The 18,595-nt window shown below is 36.0% G+C and overlaps 2 protein-coding genes across 5 annotated transcripts in view; one reads left to right on the forward strand and one right to left on the reverse strand.

The window, feature by feature from the left end:
* Positions 1–2,003: 2,003 nt before the first annotated feature.
* LOC113115738 (PHD finger protein 1) lies at positions 2,004–12,994 on the reverse strand. Of its 2 annotated transcripts, none has more exons than XM_026283308.1 (15): positions 12,457–12,994; positions 12,006–12,084; positions 11,759–11,840; positions 10,621–10,707; positions 10,403–10,497; positions 9,830–9,978; positions 8,509–8,604; positions 8,352–8,420; positions 8,133–8,256; positions 7,386–7,453; positions 6,860–6,991; positions 6,288–6,366; positions 4,777–4,892; positions 4,605–4,688; positions 2,004–3,367 (listed from the first exon to the last, which is right to left on the reverse strand). In XM_026283308.1, the coding sequence occupies exons 2-15, from the start codon at positions 12,081–12,083 to the stop codon at positions 3,109–3,111; spliced, it is 1,518 nt and encodes a 505-aa protein (XP_026139093.1). In that variant the 5' UTR covers position 12,084; positions 12,457–12,994; the 3' UTR covers positions 2,004–3,108. The 2 variants fall into 2 exon arrangements, with proteins under 2 accessions (XP_026139093.1, XP_026139094.1); XM_026283309.1 differs by having other exon boundaries at positions 3,144–3,362.
* A 4,501-nt stretch (positions 12,995–17,495) lies between these two features.
* Positions 17,496–18,595, forward strand: part of LOC113115739 (ral guanine nucleotide dissociation stimulator-like) — a 29,050-nt gene continuing 27,950 nt past the window's right edge. The window contains exons 1-3 of one of the 3 annotated variants that reach the window (XM_026283313.1): positions 17,496–17,682; positions 18,173–18,260; positions 18,349–18,517. In XM_026283313.1, the coding sequence (XP_026139098.1) occupies positions 18,359–18,517 (159 nt within the window). In that variant the 5' untranslated portion in view covers positions 17,496–17,682; positions 18,173–18,260; positions 18,349–18,358. The remainder of the gene's footprint in view (positions 17,683–18,172; positions 18,261–18,348; positions 18,518–18,595) is intronic. The other 2 variants (XM_026283310.1, XM_026283312.1) reach the window with 2 other exon arrangements.

Raw genomic sequence — 18,595 nt, forward strand, 5'->3', positions numbered from 1 at the left:
CTATTAAACATATCTCTTTATGGGCGATGTAAAAACCTTAGCAAACTGAAATTACCATAAACATATATCCACTTTCTCTTTAGCAATTGAACACACGTTGCCTTCAAATGTATTTAACATTCACATTCAAAACAGAAACAAAATACAGAAGTTGCCAAACCAAATAAACACTGTATACTCTTCCCCATAAGTGTTTAAGCATGACATTTACACTATGATCTCTTTTAAACTTAACTTAAACTTCTCATGAAACAAACCGTAGGCTATTTATTCTTCATTCAGAGTCATTCTCTGCATTAGTTGGCGATAAGATCTATTAGCACCAATATTGCTGAAATATAGCGGTGAAAATTTGCAAAACTTCCATCTATTCTAGGCAGACATGTTTCCCGCCATCATGCGGACACGCCCCCTGCAACCCCAAAACTGGGTTTCCCACTAGTTAACATGACTAGGCTTGGTTAATCATGTGCATTTAACTTCTAATTGTTATATTTCAGAGTTCACACAACAGAGATGAATAATTCATACTTGAGTAATGCATTGCACTAATGCATAAGATTCTCCACAATGCCGGAAACTGAGGCCTGGTGTCAAGGCAACCGGAGCCAAAATGGCGTTCAACGCAGACCGAGTAAACTCTAAACTACAACAATCCTGCTGTCTGTTATATTATTTCTCAAAATAGATTACACTTCTTATAGAACACATAATACGATGCATTTGAATTTCTCAGAGGCATTATAATAATATTTCCCGCCGGAATTTATATGAGTGTGCTCACCTGTTAGAGAAAGGTGGGCGATCAATGCACGTACACGGCTGCCACCTGGTGGCCGCAACAATAGATATACACACACATGCACAACATTCACAATCTCCCTCTCGCTCTCTCGCTCTCTCTCTCTCTCTCTCTCTCTCTCTCTCACACACACACACACACACACACAGATAAAAATTCATAAAAAAGAAAAGTTGGATTTAAGCTTTTTTTTTAACTTTACACCACAGCATTGCTTTGTTCTTATAGACAAAACATTGCTATTACAACAGTATTTCTCCATCAGAACTGCAGAGATAGTCTTATTCTTGTGGAGGTTTCAGTACTAAAACATTTAATTTCACACCTGCTGTCCCTCATGTGATAAGAAATAAAAAAAAATCCACCAAATCTCTGGGCAGAGGACCTGTACATATGACAAATGCCACTTTTATACAACATAATGATATATTTTTATTGTTCATTTACATTTTAGGTGTCAACCTAGAGTACATATAAACATACTCTGACAAAACGTCAAAGAATACATCAAATTAAACTTAGACTTAGAAATAAAAAAGACTACAGTCTGCTAATTCTTGTCACCCTGACATGAGATCAGTCCATCTATGATCTAACAAGTACATACCATGAATAAAAATAAAAAACAACACAATACATTCATTATCATTCACTGATGAAATGAGCTTCACATAAGGACTAACAGCCTCACGCTTTTATTCAGGTAGAATGATCTGCATGTGATATTTATTGGACCTGATAAATGTTTTCAGTTTATGCCATCTTGAATCATATTTCTGTCGCTGCACTTTTTAAAAACAATAAGCGATTAGCTATTTGAGATAGAAGTCCACATACAGTAAGATATATATAAAAAAAATCATGCTTTGCTAAATCTCAATTATGGCATTAAAAGTCATAATTATGACATATAAAATGATGAAATTATGACATTTTAAATCATATTCATTAAGTCTCATAAAAGAATATAAAATTAATAATTATAATATAAAAAATTTTAATTCCAACATACGGACATGACATAGAGAGTCAAAATTGTGACATAAAAAGTCACAATTATTACAATTGCAACTACAATTTAGACTCATAATTTTGACATTCTATGTCATAACTATGACTTTTGTCATAATTATTTATTTTTAATAATTATTCTATCATAACTTTGTCAATTATAACATGGTAGGTCATAATTAATATTTTAAATGCCATAATTATTATTTTTAATCTCATAAATATGACTTTTGTATGTCACAATTTTGACTTGACAGTTTATGTCGTAACTATGACATCTCCTAATTGTAACTTTTTTCAAAACTATAAATTCTCATCTCATAAATATGACATTTTGTCATTTTGTTTTCTTAATTTAGATTTACCAAAGCACATTTTTTGTTTTATGAAATAGGCTTCCAGAAGTTAGTAATCTGCACAGGGTCCAAAGATTTTAGAACAGACTTTTAAATTTAAATGACATTTAAATTTGTTCATTTATATTCCTCCTCTGAATAAAATATGCTGATAAACTATTATCATTTTTCATTATTACTTAAAGATATCTCTTAATGTTAAAAATGGGTATTGAATGCATTCTGAATCTTTTGGTTGCCACCCATCATGAAAAGTTTGCTTGCTACTGAAGGAATATTCCAGGGTTCAATACAAGTTCAACAGCATGTTCAGCATAACATTAATCCCACATTTTATAAAATAAATAAACAAATCATAAACAGTTGCAGATATCAAGATTACAGTGAAGCATTTATCATGGAATAAACAGGATCAAATTGTAGAAATTTTTTTTTGTATACTACTTGCATTGTAACATTAACAGACTGGCCTCCTTCTCTTCCATATTTTAGTAATTAACAATATGCCGTAATTGCTGTTGATTGAGTCTGACTTGGACTAAACCTGGAATACTTCTATAATGAGAACTTTCTTCCCTGTTGTTAAAATATTACAATTACTGATGTGACCGCATGATGAAGCTTTCCTGAAATGTCGGACTGTTACGTGTACATGAAGAACATGAATAGCTTATACATTACAAATCATGATAACAAAGTTCAAGGCATTCTAAAGGCGTTTTCTAACAGTATTCAAAATATAGGAGACACTGTAAAAGAAAGTGTAAGAGATTTAACAGTGTAATCTCAAAGTGAAGCCGCTGTGGAGCTCAACCTGGATTTGCTGGATGTGTGCTGAACACCCACCTGTTCATTGATGCTTTCACACCTCTGCTCGTAACCATGCAAACCCTAATGATGCATCTGGATGTCTCTAGCCCTTTCGTCGCACACAGGATCTCAGTACACGCTCACATTTCCCCATTCCACGAGGTACTGGACTTTCCCATCTGCCGTCACGCGTCTGGCCAGGATCCTGACGCCGTCGCTCCCGCCCCATCCCGTCGGCGTGGGCCCCCCCATGCTGACCGTACTGGGGTAGGGTGGCACGTCATGCAGGAAGAGAGACGGGCAGCTTTCATAGCGCTGCCCGGTTGGGTGAGCCGAGGACAGAGAGAATGGAAGGCAGGGGGCTGGAAGTCGACAAGGGTCCTCTGCACTGAACACAACAAATTAGACATACAGTGCAAAAAGAGCTCAATCTGAAGGAACAGTTCACAATAATTCAAAATGAGGAATTGCCCATCCCTATACAGTTCATGCACTGCAAAAAAAAAAAAAACGTTCTTCTTACTTGGTATTTTTGTAAAATTAAATATTAAGTCTTGTCTCTGAAAATGTATCAAATTAAGTGAGTTCATTCTTGAGACTCAATATCTTATGTCATTTTGTATTCCAAGGCTAAAGCCAAATGATAACTTGGTGTGAGAAACAAACCAAAATTTAAGTCAATATTTATATTGACTTAATAATTATAAAATGCTGCACCATGTCAAATTGAGAAATTCAATATGTCTTACTCTGTAATTTTGTCTTGTTTCCAGCACAAATATCATAATTAAGTGAGTTTATGCTTAAAACAAGCAAAAATAGCTGTCAGAGAGGCCAAAATAACTTAATTTTAATGGAAAGTTTAATTTACTCACTCCACTCACAAAATTTGCAGATTTTTTTTTCTTGTTTAAAGCAATCAGAAAAAAATCAGAAGGCACATTTTAAAGATAGCTTTGTATGAGAAGCCATACTGTACTTACTGCTACTTTTTTAAGTTCTGAAATCTTATTTACTGTACATCGAAAAAACCATTCCATGTTAAATTGAGAAGTTAGATAAAAATCTAAATACATCAAATAAATAAATAAATAATAATAAGCGTCTTACTCTGTATTTTGTTTGGTTTTCCAGTACAAATATCTAAACATCCTTAGATCAAGACACATTTACTTGAGAAGCAAAATGATGTAAGATATTAAGTTTTGTTTTCTAAAAAAACAAAGTATTGAGTTTTTGCTTGAAATAAGAAAAAACTACAAAAGGTGTTCGAAAAATATTTTTCCCCTTCAAATTAAGTTATTTTTCTTATTCGACTACTAGATTTTTTTTTTCTTATTTTAAGCATGAACTAAAAAAAATATCAAAACTGGTAAGATAAAAAATACATACTGTATGGCTTCATATATATATATATATATATATAGTGAATTAATCATATGGGCTACTGTTGCATTGTCTTGTATATGGTCCTTTTTTGAAGCTTTTGAATAGCCACTACAAAGTTATATATAAAAAAATAAAGCATAAGGCATACCAGTCTGAAACATCATGATGGTACACATGGTGTGTAAATAAGACCAGCATTAAATCGATGCATTTCATTGCATTCTTTTTTCACAGACCTGTAATGATGCAGAGTTCTAGACAGGTCCTGAGATCCGTTGTATGAAGGGTGATAGAGCGCATACATTCTCTTGGGAGGTGAGCTGTAATAGATAAATCAATGAAATCATGATTAAGGTCCACGGTCTGAATTTCATTGCAGATCAAAGTTGATTTTAACATGCTACTGACCCCAAACTCATCTCTTCCTCTGGTTTTCTAGGGTTATACAGGTTTGTTTCATCAACATAACCGTGGCAGCATGGCACCAGGTCAATAGCGTTTGTCGTACCTCCTGTTGAACAAGTCTAAAAAGACATGATCAACAGTTAAAAATATACATTTAAAGGGCATATGTGTGTGCATGTGTTCTACGGATGAAATAAAATCATATGAGGGGGATTATTTTCATTATTTAACAAACAGTACTTTAATTGCAGTAAAAAAAAAAACTCCCAAAAATCTCCGATCAGAAAAGGTGTATTCTCACTTCAACAAAACTAAGACTGTAAATGGAATAATTGCATTAATGCATTCATTCATGTCACCTATATGATTGTGGCCTTGACAATTATTAAAAAAATTGAGATGCTCCCAAACAGAACGGTTTCTTGTTCCTAAGTGTTCCAAAGGAAAATTAGACTTGCAAATGATTTTAGGTGATTTCTGTCCATGGTCTTGGATTCATGACTGTGTTAACTGTGTAATATAGCACGCAGTGGGAGAGAAACAATGTGACAGCAGTGTAAGAAATCACTCCGATACACACACTGAATCTAAATGGAGGCATTATTCTGAGGCACATTAATTGCGCGAGTTTGGGCTAGTTAGTTTTGTCAGTTAGCCCCTACTGGTAGATGCCATAACTACAGCAATTTGCATGCAAAAAGCATAAAAAAAAGATGTGTATTATGACAAAATACATTTTTGCAAGCAACATATAAAAAGTAAAAAAAAATAATAATAATAATAAATGTGCTTACCACCCTAAAGGAAACTGCAGTAAATAAAATAAAATTAAACTAAAGCTATTGCAAAACAATAATAAAAATGAAAAATATTGTACGTAAGGTTGATGAGGAAAATAAACTACCTGTGCAATGCTAAACAAATAAAATAAAATAAAATAAAACTTTATTATTTTAGATGGATGATGAAAACAAAGCTAGACTACCTGTTAAATAAAAAAATAAAATAAGATAAAATAAAATAAAATAAAAAATACTATGACTCAAAAAAGGAAAAAAGAAACACCACACACACAGACACACACACACACTTTACAAATTTACTTGTGGAATAGAAAATGTTGTTTTCTTACAGCAAAAGTAAATGTTGAGGTTTTTTATATACATATATAACTCTGTGTCTTCTTGAGGTGTAGGCATTATTCATGTTGACATGCTTTTCTGGTGCCGTGACCCTTAATTCAGAAGCTATATGCTGGACCTTTAACGTCCCATTTGGATTTACGTTTTTAAGAATAACAAATGCTTCACTAAATAGGTGTATGCATTCGCTGACTTGCAAGCATAGACCTACCTTGTTGTCTCAGTGTAGCATGTTGCATATATAAGTCAAATTAATATGAAAAGAAAAACAAAGCCAAAAGGTAACGCTGGGTGTCTCATTACTGATGCAGAGGGGGCTTGGCCTCTGCCAGCCATCTTTTGATTGCTGCTGTTGAAGGCAGATGCACTGACCTGTGTCTCAGTCACTCGGCGCTTTGATTTCCGGGCCTCTGGACCCACCACTCTCCGCTGGCAGGGCAGTGACGTGGGGCTGGAGAGAAGACATCAAATGACTTCAACATGAAAACCATTTTATTAGATCTTTTTTATATATAATTTTATATTTAAAATGAATTTCAAATATTTTCCTTAAGACGGAAGAGGAAAACAAATCTATAAACGTAACTCAGAATCTTGTTCAAGTCCATTATTTATTTGTAGTTACTTCTACCTTGCGTTAAGTCAACATGAAATAAATACAGACCATATTTAGTTCTTATTCATAGTATTTTTTTTTGTTTGTTTGTTTGAGTTTTCATAATCTTTAAGCTAAAACCTTTTGTTTTTGGTTTATGTCATGAATCCCTTTTCTCAATTTATCAGCAAGTGTTAATATTGGAATTTCCATTTTCACAATCCATTAAATGCCAATAATTCCCTTTTTACCGTTTTATTCAGAAATGCATTAGTGAAACAATTAGAATAGTTTGCAAACTGCATTTAATGTTGATCTCAAAAGATCTTGGTGTGCTCCTGTCTCTGACCTTCTCCTGTGGGTGATGGTGATTGGCTGTTCGGCGATGAAAGGTGATTGGTCCGATGACAGAGGGGGAGGAGCCCGAACTTGAAGACCAAAGAGACACTTCTTCTTTTTTATTTCTTTCCCCGAAACAAACCTTTATGACAGAGCAAAATCAGATTGGTATTCAGCTGCTGTTCTTCAGGGCTCTGTGACAGATTTTTATTTGTTCCTGGGCGTCTCACACTTGCCAGCTAAAACATCTGATTCAGTTATTTAAGTGCTAGCGTATGAGCAGCGTCAACCACAAACCTTGACAGAAAGAAAATGGAAATGGACTTTAAATTATTTCTTTTGAAAGACAGACCCACCTTCAGCTATCAAAGTCCTATTTGCAGAGAGTGAAATCACACACGCAGAGTCACTTAGAATGTAAAGCAATTACAGTAATGGTTTTGCAGATATTATTGCAAATATGTGATATATCCCTATTGGCTGCCACACAGAAATCAAGCAGAACAGCAGTTTTCAGAGAATAATCCGGGGCTCACCTGTCTTTGTGGGAATTTAAAGCATTGAGCAGGTTTTGGCAACGGTCTTGCCTCGGTGTGTCTGACAGCTGAGAGATCAAAATATAGAGTCGAATGAAAGGCAGCGTGTAACAAATGCATTTGAAAGGTAAGAGCTCAGATTGAGCACAAACCGCAAGAGAGATTATTCAAAACTACACTCAGGGATACAGTCAAGTCAACTTGAAATCAAAATGACCCTATTTACTTCCATTAAAACCTTATGAAACAGCGATATCAGTGCAGTTTTCTTTCCTGTTGATGTATTTTTCTTATTGAAAAGATATGTATGTACTGAAGTGCAAAATTTTAGTCAATATGCTTCACGTCAAAGACATGAAATATGATTTGCTGCTTACTATGGTTAGTCAGAAGCAGGCAGCATTTATCATTTATGGATACGTCTTTACAGAAAATATTTTATTGAAAAAAAAAAAATATATATATATAAATGTGTGTGTGTGCGTGTGTGTTTGTGTGTGTGTGTGTATATATATATATATATATATATACTGTATGTTTTTGTGTGTGTGTGTGTGTGTGTGTGTGTGTTTATATATATATATATATATATATATATATATATATATATACTGTATACACACACACACACACACACACAACCAATATCAGGTAGATATCCTCTTTCATTCCTAAATACTGTATGCCAGATAACAAAAGTAAAACGGGTTGCATTTGATGCATTTGTTATTGACTATATGTTCCTACCGTGCCAAGAAGCAAAGATTCCCAATTTTCATTTGCAAAAGACATGATTTCATGGTCGAAATCAAAATACTTCCTCTTGCAGCACAGGGAGAGGTGATACAGCACCAAATGGGCCAAATCTACCCTGCAATCCAACAGAATGAGGATCATCAGAAACTACATTCAGCTTTTCAGATCAGTTCTGCAGTCCTGCAAGCAGAACAGAAGCAGCGCTCTTACCAGGTCATCGGAAGCCTCTGGATGGTCTCTGGACCATTTGTGCACACTGAGCACTGGAACTGATAAAAGCTGAAAGATGGAGAGGAGACACAGATGAAAAGGTTTGGACAGAATTAGCTTAGCAACAGCATGCGCTTAACAACGGGATCAGCCTCACCGGTCTCCATAGAGAAGAGGTTTGGTCAGGCACTGAGTGCAAGCTTCATGAAACCACTGCCCACAACTCCCACACTGCAACATCTTCAGATTCCACCTGACAGAAACAACACGCTTCAATTTAGACATACTCACTCCTGAAAAAACATCATTCTCAACTAAAATGAAAGCATAATTGCTACAATTGCTAGTTGTGTAAGTCCATTTGAAAGAATCTACTTAATGCATTTTCTGCACATACAGTACAGTGCAGCCAGAAAATATTTAGGCACTTAAAACACACTTCAAATGTCTGAATGGCATTGCATTAGATGACAAAATATCAAATCAATTAGCATCTGCAAACAAATCACGCTACAGATTTTTCTCAGCATTTTTGGAAAGGATTCTCCCTAATGTCTTTTAAACACTTGGTATTTACATTTTTTATGGATGTATGGATGTTGAAACTAACTAAAACTATTAACAAAATTAAATTAAAAGTAAAAAATGAATTAAAAAAAACTATATACAGCAGACACATTAAAATAAACAAAAATGACAAGAAAACAAAACACTTAAACAAAATGATTAAAATTGCTCACCAATTAATTATCTGCAGTGAATGGGTGCCGTCAGAATTTTTTTTTTTATAAATAATCCACAAGAAATCCACACATCAGTTAATGTCTTGTCAAGTGAAAAGCTGTGTGTTTGCAAGAAACATTTCCATCATTAAAGTGCTTTAACTTTAAACCATTGATTCTGGCTAATAAATAATAAAGAGTCCATAACTGGTAATAATGCTTCCTCTAGCAAAAGTAGTCCATTTGCTGCTGTCCTCTCATATCAAAATCCACCAAAATATTTGTAGAGTTAGTTATATAGTTATATATAATAGTTATAGTTATAGTCTGTATGTACAGTATGTGCATATTTCTCTCCTGATTCAGACTTTTTCCCTAAAGAAACCAATAGTATGAATATAAGACTCGTATGTTAGCCAGGAAGCAGGTTTGAAGTGCCAGATTTATTTATTTTTTGTAAATGCACAGCTTTTCATTTCACGAAACATTAACTGATGGACTGAAATGGTGTGGATAACTTGTGGTTTACTGTGATGTTTTTTTAATCAGCTTTTTGGACTCTCATTCAGACGGCACCCATTCACTGCAATGCTAAATTTCTCCAAATCAGTTCTGATGAACAAACAAACTATGACTTCAACTAAAATGCTGCATACTGCATGCATCAGTAGACCCAAGCAACACACTGTACACTCGCAGTACTCTAATATCCCATTCTAAACACTGCCATGTGAGAATGATACAAGTTGGACTCACTCTCCTGGTCCAGCACAATAGCAGTAACACTGCTGCTGATTGGTCAAGTGCTGCGGGTCCCAGTCTAAAGATGACAGCTGATAGGGCAGCCGCACTTTCATGATCTGCATGAGCCGTGCGAAGCGTCCTCTTTTTAATGCTCCCCCTCTCTAGGACAGAACACAGCTCATCATTCCAATGTATCCCACCTCTCTCTTGTCATGTAAGCACATTTAACAGCGATTTCATCTGAAGATTGAATTTGGAGAAGACACGCTGAAGGAAGTCATTAATATTTCCTGCTGGGGGGGGTGTCGGTGAATATGATTTTATCTTCAAATCAGCATATAAGGCCTGTGAAACGAGCGCGCTGACAGATGGATTAAAGCACAGGCCCATTTAACGCAGCTCTACCAGCGCCATCACCTGCAGAGTGCTGCAATGTAATAAACACGCAGTCAAGTGCAGTAAGCCATGGATACCCTTTACATCTCAGAGCAAGATTAAAGCGTGTGTGTGATTTGAAATAGACCTTGAATGACAACGCTGTCCATGTTTCTAAATATGCATTTCAGGATTGAGGCGAGGTACAACCTTTGTAGCGACTGCGAAGACACATTGGCGACATATCCAGCTGTTGGGGTCAACTTCAGGTTCTATGGGCGGCGTGTGGCACTCTGGATGATAACCTGGGGAAGGAATGCATCGAGAACAAAAATGGCAACATGAGTAACGCATTACTTGTTACACAAAGACCAAAATAACTATAAGACCAATAGAAGAAATAGATAATATTTAATTTGCCATATTACCGTGGCGACATTTGAGGCAGTATATGAGAGGTTCTTTAAGAGGCGGAGCATCACAGATACAGCACACATCCTCTCCACCTGAAGAGACTGACCACAAGAAACAAATCATTTACTGTACCGACAACAACTACGTTTCAATATCTAGTATACACCAACATTTTGTTTTGATATTTACTTCAGATTAACAATTTACGTTTCTCATTTTCAGCTAATAAAATAATTTTGAAACAAATATGACTTAATGTAAAAGTGATATGTGCCATAGATGTTACAAATTAAAAAAACATCCCCAGAATTTTTATTTTTTATTTTTATTGCAGATTGTATTGTAAAAAAAAAGAGGATCCCAACCAGCCTGAGACTAAAACTGACTCAACCAACAATGTGATTTTGGAGCGGGACTATGTTTGGTCGACCAATGGCAGCATGGTGTTAAGAAAGCATGCTTAAAAACAGTTAACTTATTTATTTATTTAAATATCCTTGCAATTCCATTTGCAACAGAGAGGGGTTTTTTTTATAGAGACAAAATTTTAAGTAATTAACTTCTATAAATAACTTCAATTAGTAGCTTTTAATAATATTTTGTAAATAGCTCATAATTCTTTAGGGCATAATTATGGTATATATATATTATATATATATATATATATATATATATATTATATATATATATTAGCAAAACCTCATTACTGTAATCTAAAAATAAATCTCATTCTCATTAGTATAATGCAACATAGATAAAGAAAAAATTATATATCACAGTATTTAAATTATAGTATTCGTTTATTGACAGTTGACAGTGTTTATTGTTATCTTAAATTAAAGTTAATTAAATAAATGTACATATGTTTGGAAATAAAGTCAATAGTAACAAATAATGAGAATCACCATAGAGATATCTGAAATATATATGAAAAGGCATGCATTCTGTTGATAACTCATTGGAAGGGAGATGTGCTTACTTTTCATCAAGAAATAATGAAAAAATTAAACTAGTCAATAAAATTAAATTCAATTACAATACTCCTAATTTGAATGAAGGCTTCATCTTTTTTATGCAAAGTATCAATTCTTTTCATATTGCATGTATTCACTACTTACTTTTTGAGTTTGAATTTAAAGTTTCTTCACTTACATGAGTGGATGTCTTTCCTGAGGACCCAGAATTCAGAGTTATCCTCAAATCTGACCAAACAGCATTGCTTGATGCTGTCCACCTGACAAATAAGTACAGACCATCATCACAAGCAGCACTATACCGATTTACAGGAGTCCAACAAGTCACTTTCAAACTTACTCTTTCCCTCTCTCTCCCTCTCTCACTCTCTCTGCTAGTGTCCTTTTCTCTCTTCCAAACGAACTTATTCAAACAGCAGACTTACTCGTTTGACATTGCCGAGGTACAGAAGTCCATCGCTCCACCTGGCTAAAACATCCTCTCCTTCACTGACTCCCCCCATCCTGAAGAGCGCGGGAAAGAGAAGTCCAAAAAGATCCAGGGGCATTATTAAACCGTGTTTCCACACCAGCAGCAACAAACAGCGGCAGACTAAAGGGTTAAACTCTGTGCATAGCGACACTATACAGTACAGTAGATGATGAAGAGTCACTGCACATTGCAGTGCCACACATGATCAAAAACACTAGCCGCTTTATGCAACAGACCATAATATATGTAAATGACACAACAGCGCGTGAAAGAGCGCGTGCAAAACGCATGGCCAGATGTGCCCTAATCAATGCACCCAACTCCGAAGAGCTAACACACATGATGGCACGCGCGTGCACATATCAATTAACACGCATGACAGATCAAACGTGGATGGGATGTACCTGTGTAAAGTGTTCTGCTCCGCTGGGGTCACAGGGACGGGGAAGAGATGTCAGACTCGCATGAAACGCCGGATGCCCGGTGTTGTTCTGCGTCTCAATCACTGTCCCGAATAATCGGCGCGTTTGGAGAGTCGCGGCGGATCAAACGCGCGTCACTCAAGCCGTCAGTGCGCAACCGTCTGTCCGTCCGTCCGTCTCTCGCTCTCTGTCTGTCTTCTGCTTCATGTTCCCAACCTCCCTCTGTCTCTCGGTTGATGCTATCGAGCGCGTTTGTCAGGGAAGCGGCATGAGAATCAGCCCGAGAGAGACGCCATCATCATCTCTGGCTCGCTCTCCTTCGTCTTGTTGTGACGCAGACATAAAACACAGGGAGATGGAGAGGGGGGGAGATCCTGAGAACACCTTCACATCTGTACGACTGACCGACATCCCACCTGCGCCCGACCCCACAGGCGCCCGGCCGGTGCCGCGCACTCACGGCGGCTCATTAGGGAAAGTTTGGGCTGTAATTAGTCCAGCAGAGCCGCGCCGCGTGGACTTTTTGGAGAAAGTTTGGAAGTGCCCTTGGGTGCCGGCATAAATCTGGCAGCGCTGCTGTTCGCGCCCTATTCCGCGAAGAGCACACGGGGAAATGGATTTTCTTTGACAATGTTTGAACTTGTGATTGAAAAAAAATACAATGTTAACCGATGTTAGAGTAGAGGGTAGATAATCATGACAGATCAACGTAGTGATGGTAAATAGTAATACAAATACAAGACAAAAACACTTATCTCACACCATATATTTATTCAAAATAAAATACAAATACAAGACAAAAACACGTATATTACAGTATATATTTATTCAAAATAAAATTGTATACAACGCAAGGTTTTGCATTAATATCACGCATTTTTAAATGAACAAAATTATGTATTCGTTGAAAAAAATGTGCGTAATAATTTTACAAAATAAAAAATAACTATATATATATATATATATATATATATATATATATATATATATATATATATATATATATATAATTATTATTAGTTATTTTCTGTAATATTGTACAGAAATAAAATATTATGAAAAATATTATAATTAAATATTGTTTATAATTATTAATGTAATAATTACTATTTTTTTTTTACTAATATATATATATATATATATATATATATATATATATATATATATATATATATATATATATATACCAGTCAATGTGTTAACCAATTATATACAACAGCTTGATCAAGACATTAATAAATGTGTCAGATAAATGTGCTTCGGCTAAGTATTATTATTATTATTATTATTATTATTATTATTATTATTATTATTATTATTATAGATAAAATATACGATACAAATACGAACTAATATACATTGGACTTAGAATTTAAAACTACTGAATACAAATGTGTTTACCAAAAGGTATACAATCTTATTTCATGTCACAACACATAGCCAACCAGAAACAAAAGTAGACGAGGTAGATCAAAACAAAGCAAATTCCTGATATATCAAACACATTGTGATGAGAGCAGTGCAGGAATGTTCAAAATGGCCTCTGGCGTGTCTTTTATGACGCAGTTTTTGTATGGTCCAGCAGAGGGCGCAAATCACACAGATGCAGAGTTCTAATAGAGATTGGCTTTATTCCAATGCTAAATTATAACTCAACATAGTCTGCATTTTAGATTGTTTCTCACATAGTGATTCTTCATACAAACATGAAAGTGTTGTGGGCAACATACATTTTATATAATAAGTTGTCAAGCCATTTAGAGACCAAGCCTAAAGAGCTTGACAAGGGTGATAAATTATTCATAAGCGCCCAACCACTATTTTAATTAGTGCACTCCAACGAATTGAACGCATAGCTCGCATTACCAATGCTTTTATTCACCATAACAACCTTTTAATAAACATAGAAATCTCCCTCAGACATATTATTCCAGCTAATAGAGACGCAGAGCCCTTGCATAATAACACATACTAACTTCACAACAGATGGAAAGTGTCCTGACAAATACAAAAAGTCACATTATGTTTTCTTGTGCATGTACTGTAGCTTTGTTTTAAAATGGAAAATTAGGAGCCTATGCATAAAAACAAATTTTATAACATTTTGTTATTGTTAGACATTCATTGTTCATATAAACAAAACGTGCTAGTGCTTAAACTTAATTCTACTTTTTCCAAACGCCCCTTGGGTTGCTAATTTATGATTGGAAATAAATGATAAGAGATCGTTGTATGATATTTATTTGGCAACTAAAGCAATTGATTGTTTTCCACGGCACAGTAAGCATGCTATTTTTTGTCCTTATTTTTGTTGTTAAAGGTCTTCTTGCCTGCAAGGCCCTGCCATAAAAATATTGCAAGGTCGGAGTAGAGTCCACAGCTGGCACCTTGCTCAAGGATTAGCTTTAAATAATCACCCTGCTAGGAACTGCCCAGCCATTCAGAGGCATAAATCATTTACATCAAAAAATTCAACACCACTGGCCACTTAAAATTCAGGCCGTGAAACAACACCAGGCAATAAAATACAACCTTGACAATGTGTGAGGGTCCACACACACACACACACACACGCACACACAGCTAAATGGGAATTCTTATTGATGTACTGTTCATAAATAAAGCTAATATTTAAAAATGGGCTGGGCAGTTGACACATAACATCAAAACAAGATTTGAAAGTTATATGCATGTATAGGAGTGAGCACCCCCACACCAATTCATGGCAAAGAATTATGAAAATACTACAGAAATACAAAAACTCCAGGTAGTCCCTCCATTAACATGACATCATATAATTATATATTATAATAATTAGGGAAACATTGTTTAAAATGGTTACAGGACACAGCTACAAAATAAATAATATAATTAGATATATAATATAGAAATATATATATATTCAGATGGATAAAGGAAAAAGTGGATAATGAATAAAACTAAATTATTATTTTATATCAGATAAATGAGGGAAATAATGTGGCTGGCATAGCAGCAAATAAAATACAAATAGTAATAGTAATAATAAAAAATACAATAGTATCTAACTGCAAAAAGGAATTAAACAAAAACATTATTTTATTGCTTGCATTTGGGGATAAGTGATATGTGTGTGTGTGGTTACTCCTAATGTCAGCTGGTTAGGTGTATAGACAACTGTCCCAGCAATCTGTATCTTCCATTACAACATCTCCCCCCATCATGGGCAAGACCAAAGAGATGTCAAAGGATGTCAGAGACAAGATTGTAGATCTGCACAAGGCTTGAATAGAAGACCATCAGCAAGAAGCTTGGTGAGAATGAGACAAATGTTGGTGTGATTATTCAGAAATGGAAGAAATACAAAACAACCATCAGTCAGCCTCAGTCTGGAGCTCCGTGCAATGAGATCTCACCTCATGAGGTAAAGATCATGAGAAAGGTGAGGGATCAACCACGAACTAAGCAAACCATTGGTAAAACACTACAGCAAAATGGACTCAAATCCTGCAGCACCTGCAAGGTCCCCCTGCACAGGCCCATTTAAAGTTTGCCAATGAACATCTGAATGATTTAGAGAAGTCTTGGGAGAAAGTGCTGTGGTCAGATGAGACCACAATTGATCTCTTTGGCGTTTACTCGACTTGTCGTGTTTGGAGGGAGAGAAATGCTGACTGTGACCTCAACACTGTCCCTGCAGCCAAGCACAGAGGTGGAAACATTATGCTTCGGGGCTGTTTTTCGGCTAAAGGCTCAGGACGACATCGCTGCATTGAGGGGCAACTGGACGGGACCATGTACTGTCAAATCTTGGATGAGAAACTCCTTCCCTTAGCTACACTGAAGATGGGTTTTAGATGGGTCTTCCAGCTTGACGATGACCCAAAACATATCGCCAAGGCAACAAAGGAGTGGCTCAAAAGGAAGCACATTAAGGTCATGGAGTGGCCCAGTCCGTCTGCAGACCTCAGTCCTATCTGTGGAGGAAGCTGAAACTTTGAGTTGCCAAATGACAGCCAAGAGCCAACAAGAATTTCTGCACAAAGTACTAGGTCATATTTTGCTTGGGGAACATATACTTATTTCACTCAATCAATTTCTAACCTTTATATAGGCTGTTGTTTTTTTTTTTTTTTTTTTTTTTTTTATTCTGTCTCTTTATGTTATAATAAACCTACCATAAAAATTACAGACCCTTCATTTCTTCGTAAGTGGGAAAACTTACAAAAACAGCAGGGGATCAAATTAATATTTTCCCCACTGTGTGTGTGTGTGTGTGTGTGTGTGTATATATATTCCCAATTTTTTCATCTTCAGATGAATATGTAGCAACAAATTAGCAACAAAACAAAATAAATAAAATAGATGGTAAAAATAACAAAAGATATCTAAAATACATTATTTTATTGCAAATGGGAAAAGGGTATTGAATAAAAACGTTTTGAATTTTTTTTTTGAGTGTAAGAAATATGAAGAACACTTTCTGAATGAATGAGGAAAATAAAGAGGCTTGATTAAATAAAAATAAAAAATCTAGAAAATAGTAACTGCAAAATTATCAAAAAAATAACATTATTTTCACAAAATGAATATATATATATATATATATATATATATATATATATATATATATATATATATATATATACACACACACACACACACACACACACAGTCAACTTATTTCAGTTAGATTAGTGAAAGAAATAAAGTGGCTGAAAGCAAAATAAAATAAACACCAATAATAACGAATAACATTATTTTATAAGAGATGGGGGGAAATCGTGTTCCCTGAAACGGGAACATGAAAAGTGGCTACAGCAGTGCAATAAACAAACTAAATCAATAAAGCATAAGCAATAGGCACAAATAGAAACGAGAAGTCCGCGTTGCATCGAGCGCTTCCAGTCGGCTATAAACAGCTTCTTTTACGTTCTATGAGAGCGATGTTGTTGTGCTCTTGCTGCTCTGAATTTACCGGGCACCGCTTCTCATCACCGCGTCCAGCCAATGACCTCACGCGCTGCTGCGACAGCAGGAACTGCGTCCAACGCGCCGCCCGCGCGTCACCATCGCAGACCTCACCAACACGCTCGGCTCGCCGCCTTCATCGCGCCGATAAGCGCTGACAGGCGAAGCAAGAGGGGAGAGATATGGAGGGACAGAAACTCTGACTTCAGAGGAACCCACACGCAGGGGCGGATGGACGTTACATTACTCTCCTAACAGGTATTTCTGCGTTTCGTTTGGGTGTGAACGCACGCGAACATTTGTCTTCTAATGCGAGACGTTAAGAGAGGATGTGTCATATGGAAGCAAACTGTCAGTTCATAGAGAAAAGTCATTAATAAAAGCGTGCGCGTCCTGTGCGTAACGTATTTTGATATTGCTGGACATTAAAATTACATTTTGTCGTTTGATAGCCTCCGTTCTTATTAAGATTCAGTAAATTAAAAATAACACAATTAGGCTGAGTGCTTCAGACAGGGTTAGGGTTAGATGAAAGGAAGCTTTATTTATCTGCAAGGTTTCACTCTTGTTTGACACACTAATAAATGCTTATCTCTTACTAGTGAATTGCCTCATCGAGAGCTGTTATGAACTATGGTGTTTATGAACTTTCATTTGTTTATCACATCTTGTGACAATGGCACTGAGTTCTGATGGTGAGCTGCTCACGTTCCATCCTTCTCTTCCTGAAAGAGATCTCTATCTGCAGGCAAATATAAATACCAGCCAGGGACAGGGGAAAAGGCGAGGGAGCGGCCTGAAATTCAAATTCAAATTGTCTCTTGGCAAAGGGAAATGTAAATGATGAAAACAAATGATCTAGCAGACATAGAGCAGCTGCTTGTTCCTCTCCAGTGACCTGTGTTTTGGTTTGTTTCTGGCCAGCAGCACCATCATGCTCCCTCGAAGTATGAAGACATCTGGAGTAGAGCTGCCGGGAGTGGGGCCCAGAGAGGTGCCCCTCATCGGATATCGACCCCTGCAGCCAGAGGTGGACGGCCATAAGGATCAGCTGTGGAAGGAGAATGAAAACAGGGAGGCAGATCACACACAGGTATTTACTCCGGGATTGTTTTTGATTGTTGATATGTTTTTCAACATTGAATAGCATCATACATGGTTCCTCCCCCCA

This window comes from Carassius auratus, chromosome 16, assembly GCF_003368295.1.
Source record: "Carassius auratus strain Wakin chromosome 16, ASM336829v1, whole genome shotgun sequence".
In the NCBI taxonomy this organism is placed as follows: domain Eukaryota; kingdom Metazoa; phylum Chordata; class Actinopteri; order Cypriniformes; family Cyprinidae; genus Carassius; species Carassius auratus.

Excerpts from the sequence above, each read along its gene's own strand:
- LOC113115738 (XM_026283308.1), bottom strand. The coding sequence starts at position 12,083 with ATGGGGGGAGTCAGTGAAGGAGAGGATGTTTTAGCCAGGTGGAGCGAT. Across the intron at positions 8,257-8,351 it reads CAGAGGCTTCCGATGACCTG|GGTAGATTTGGCCCATTTGG; the intron begins GTAAGAGCGCTG and ends GTTGGATTGCAG. Across the intron at positions 6,367-6,859 it reads ACCATCACCCACAGGAGAAG|CCCCACGTCACTGCCCTGCC; the intron begins GTCAGAGACAGG and ends TCTTCTCTCCAG.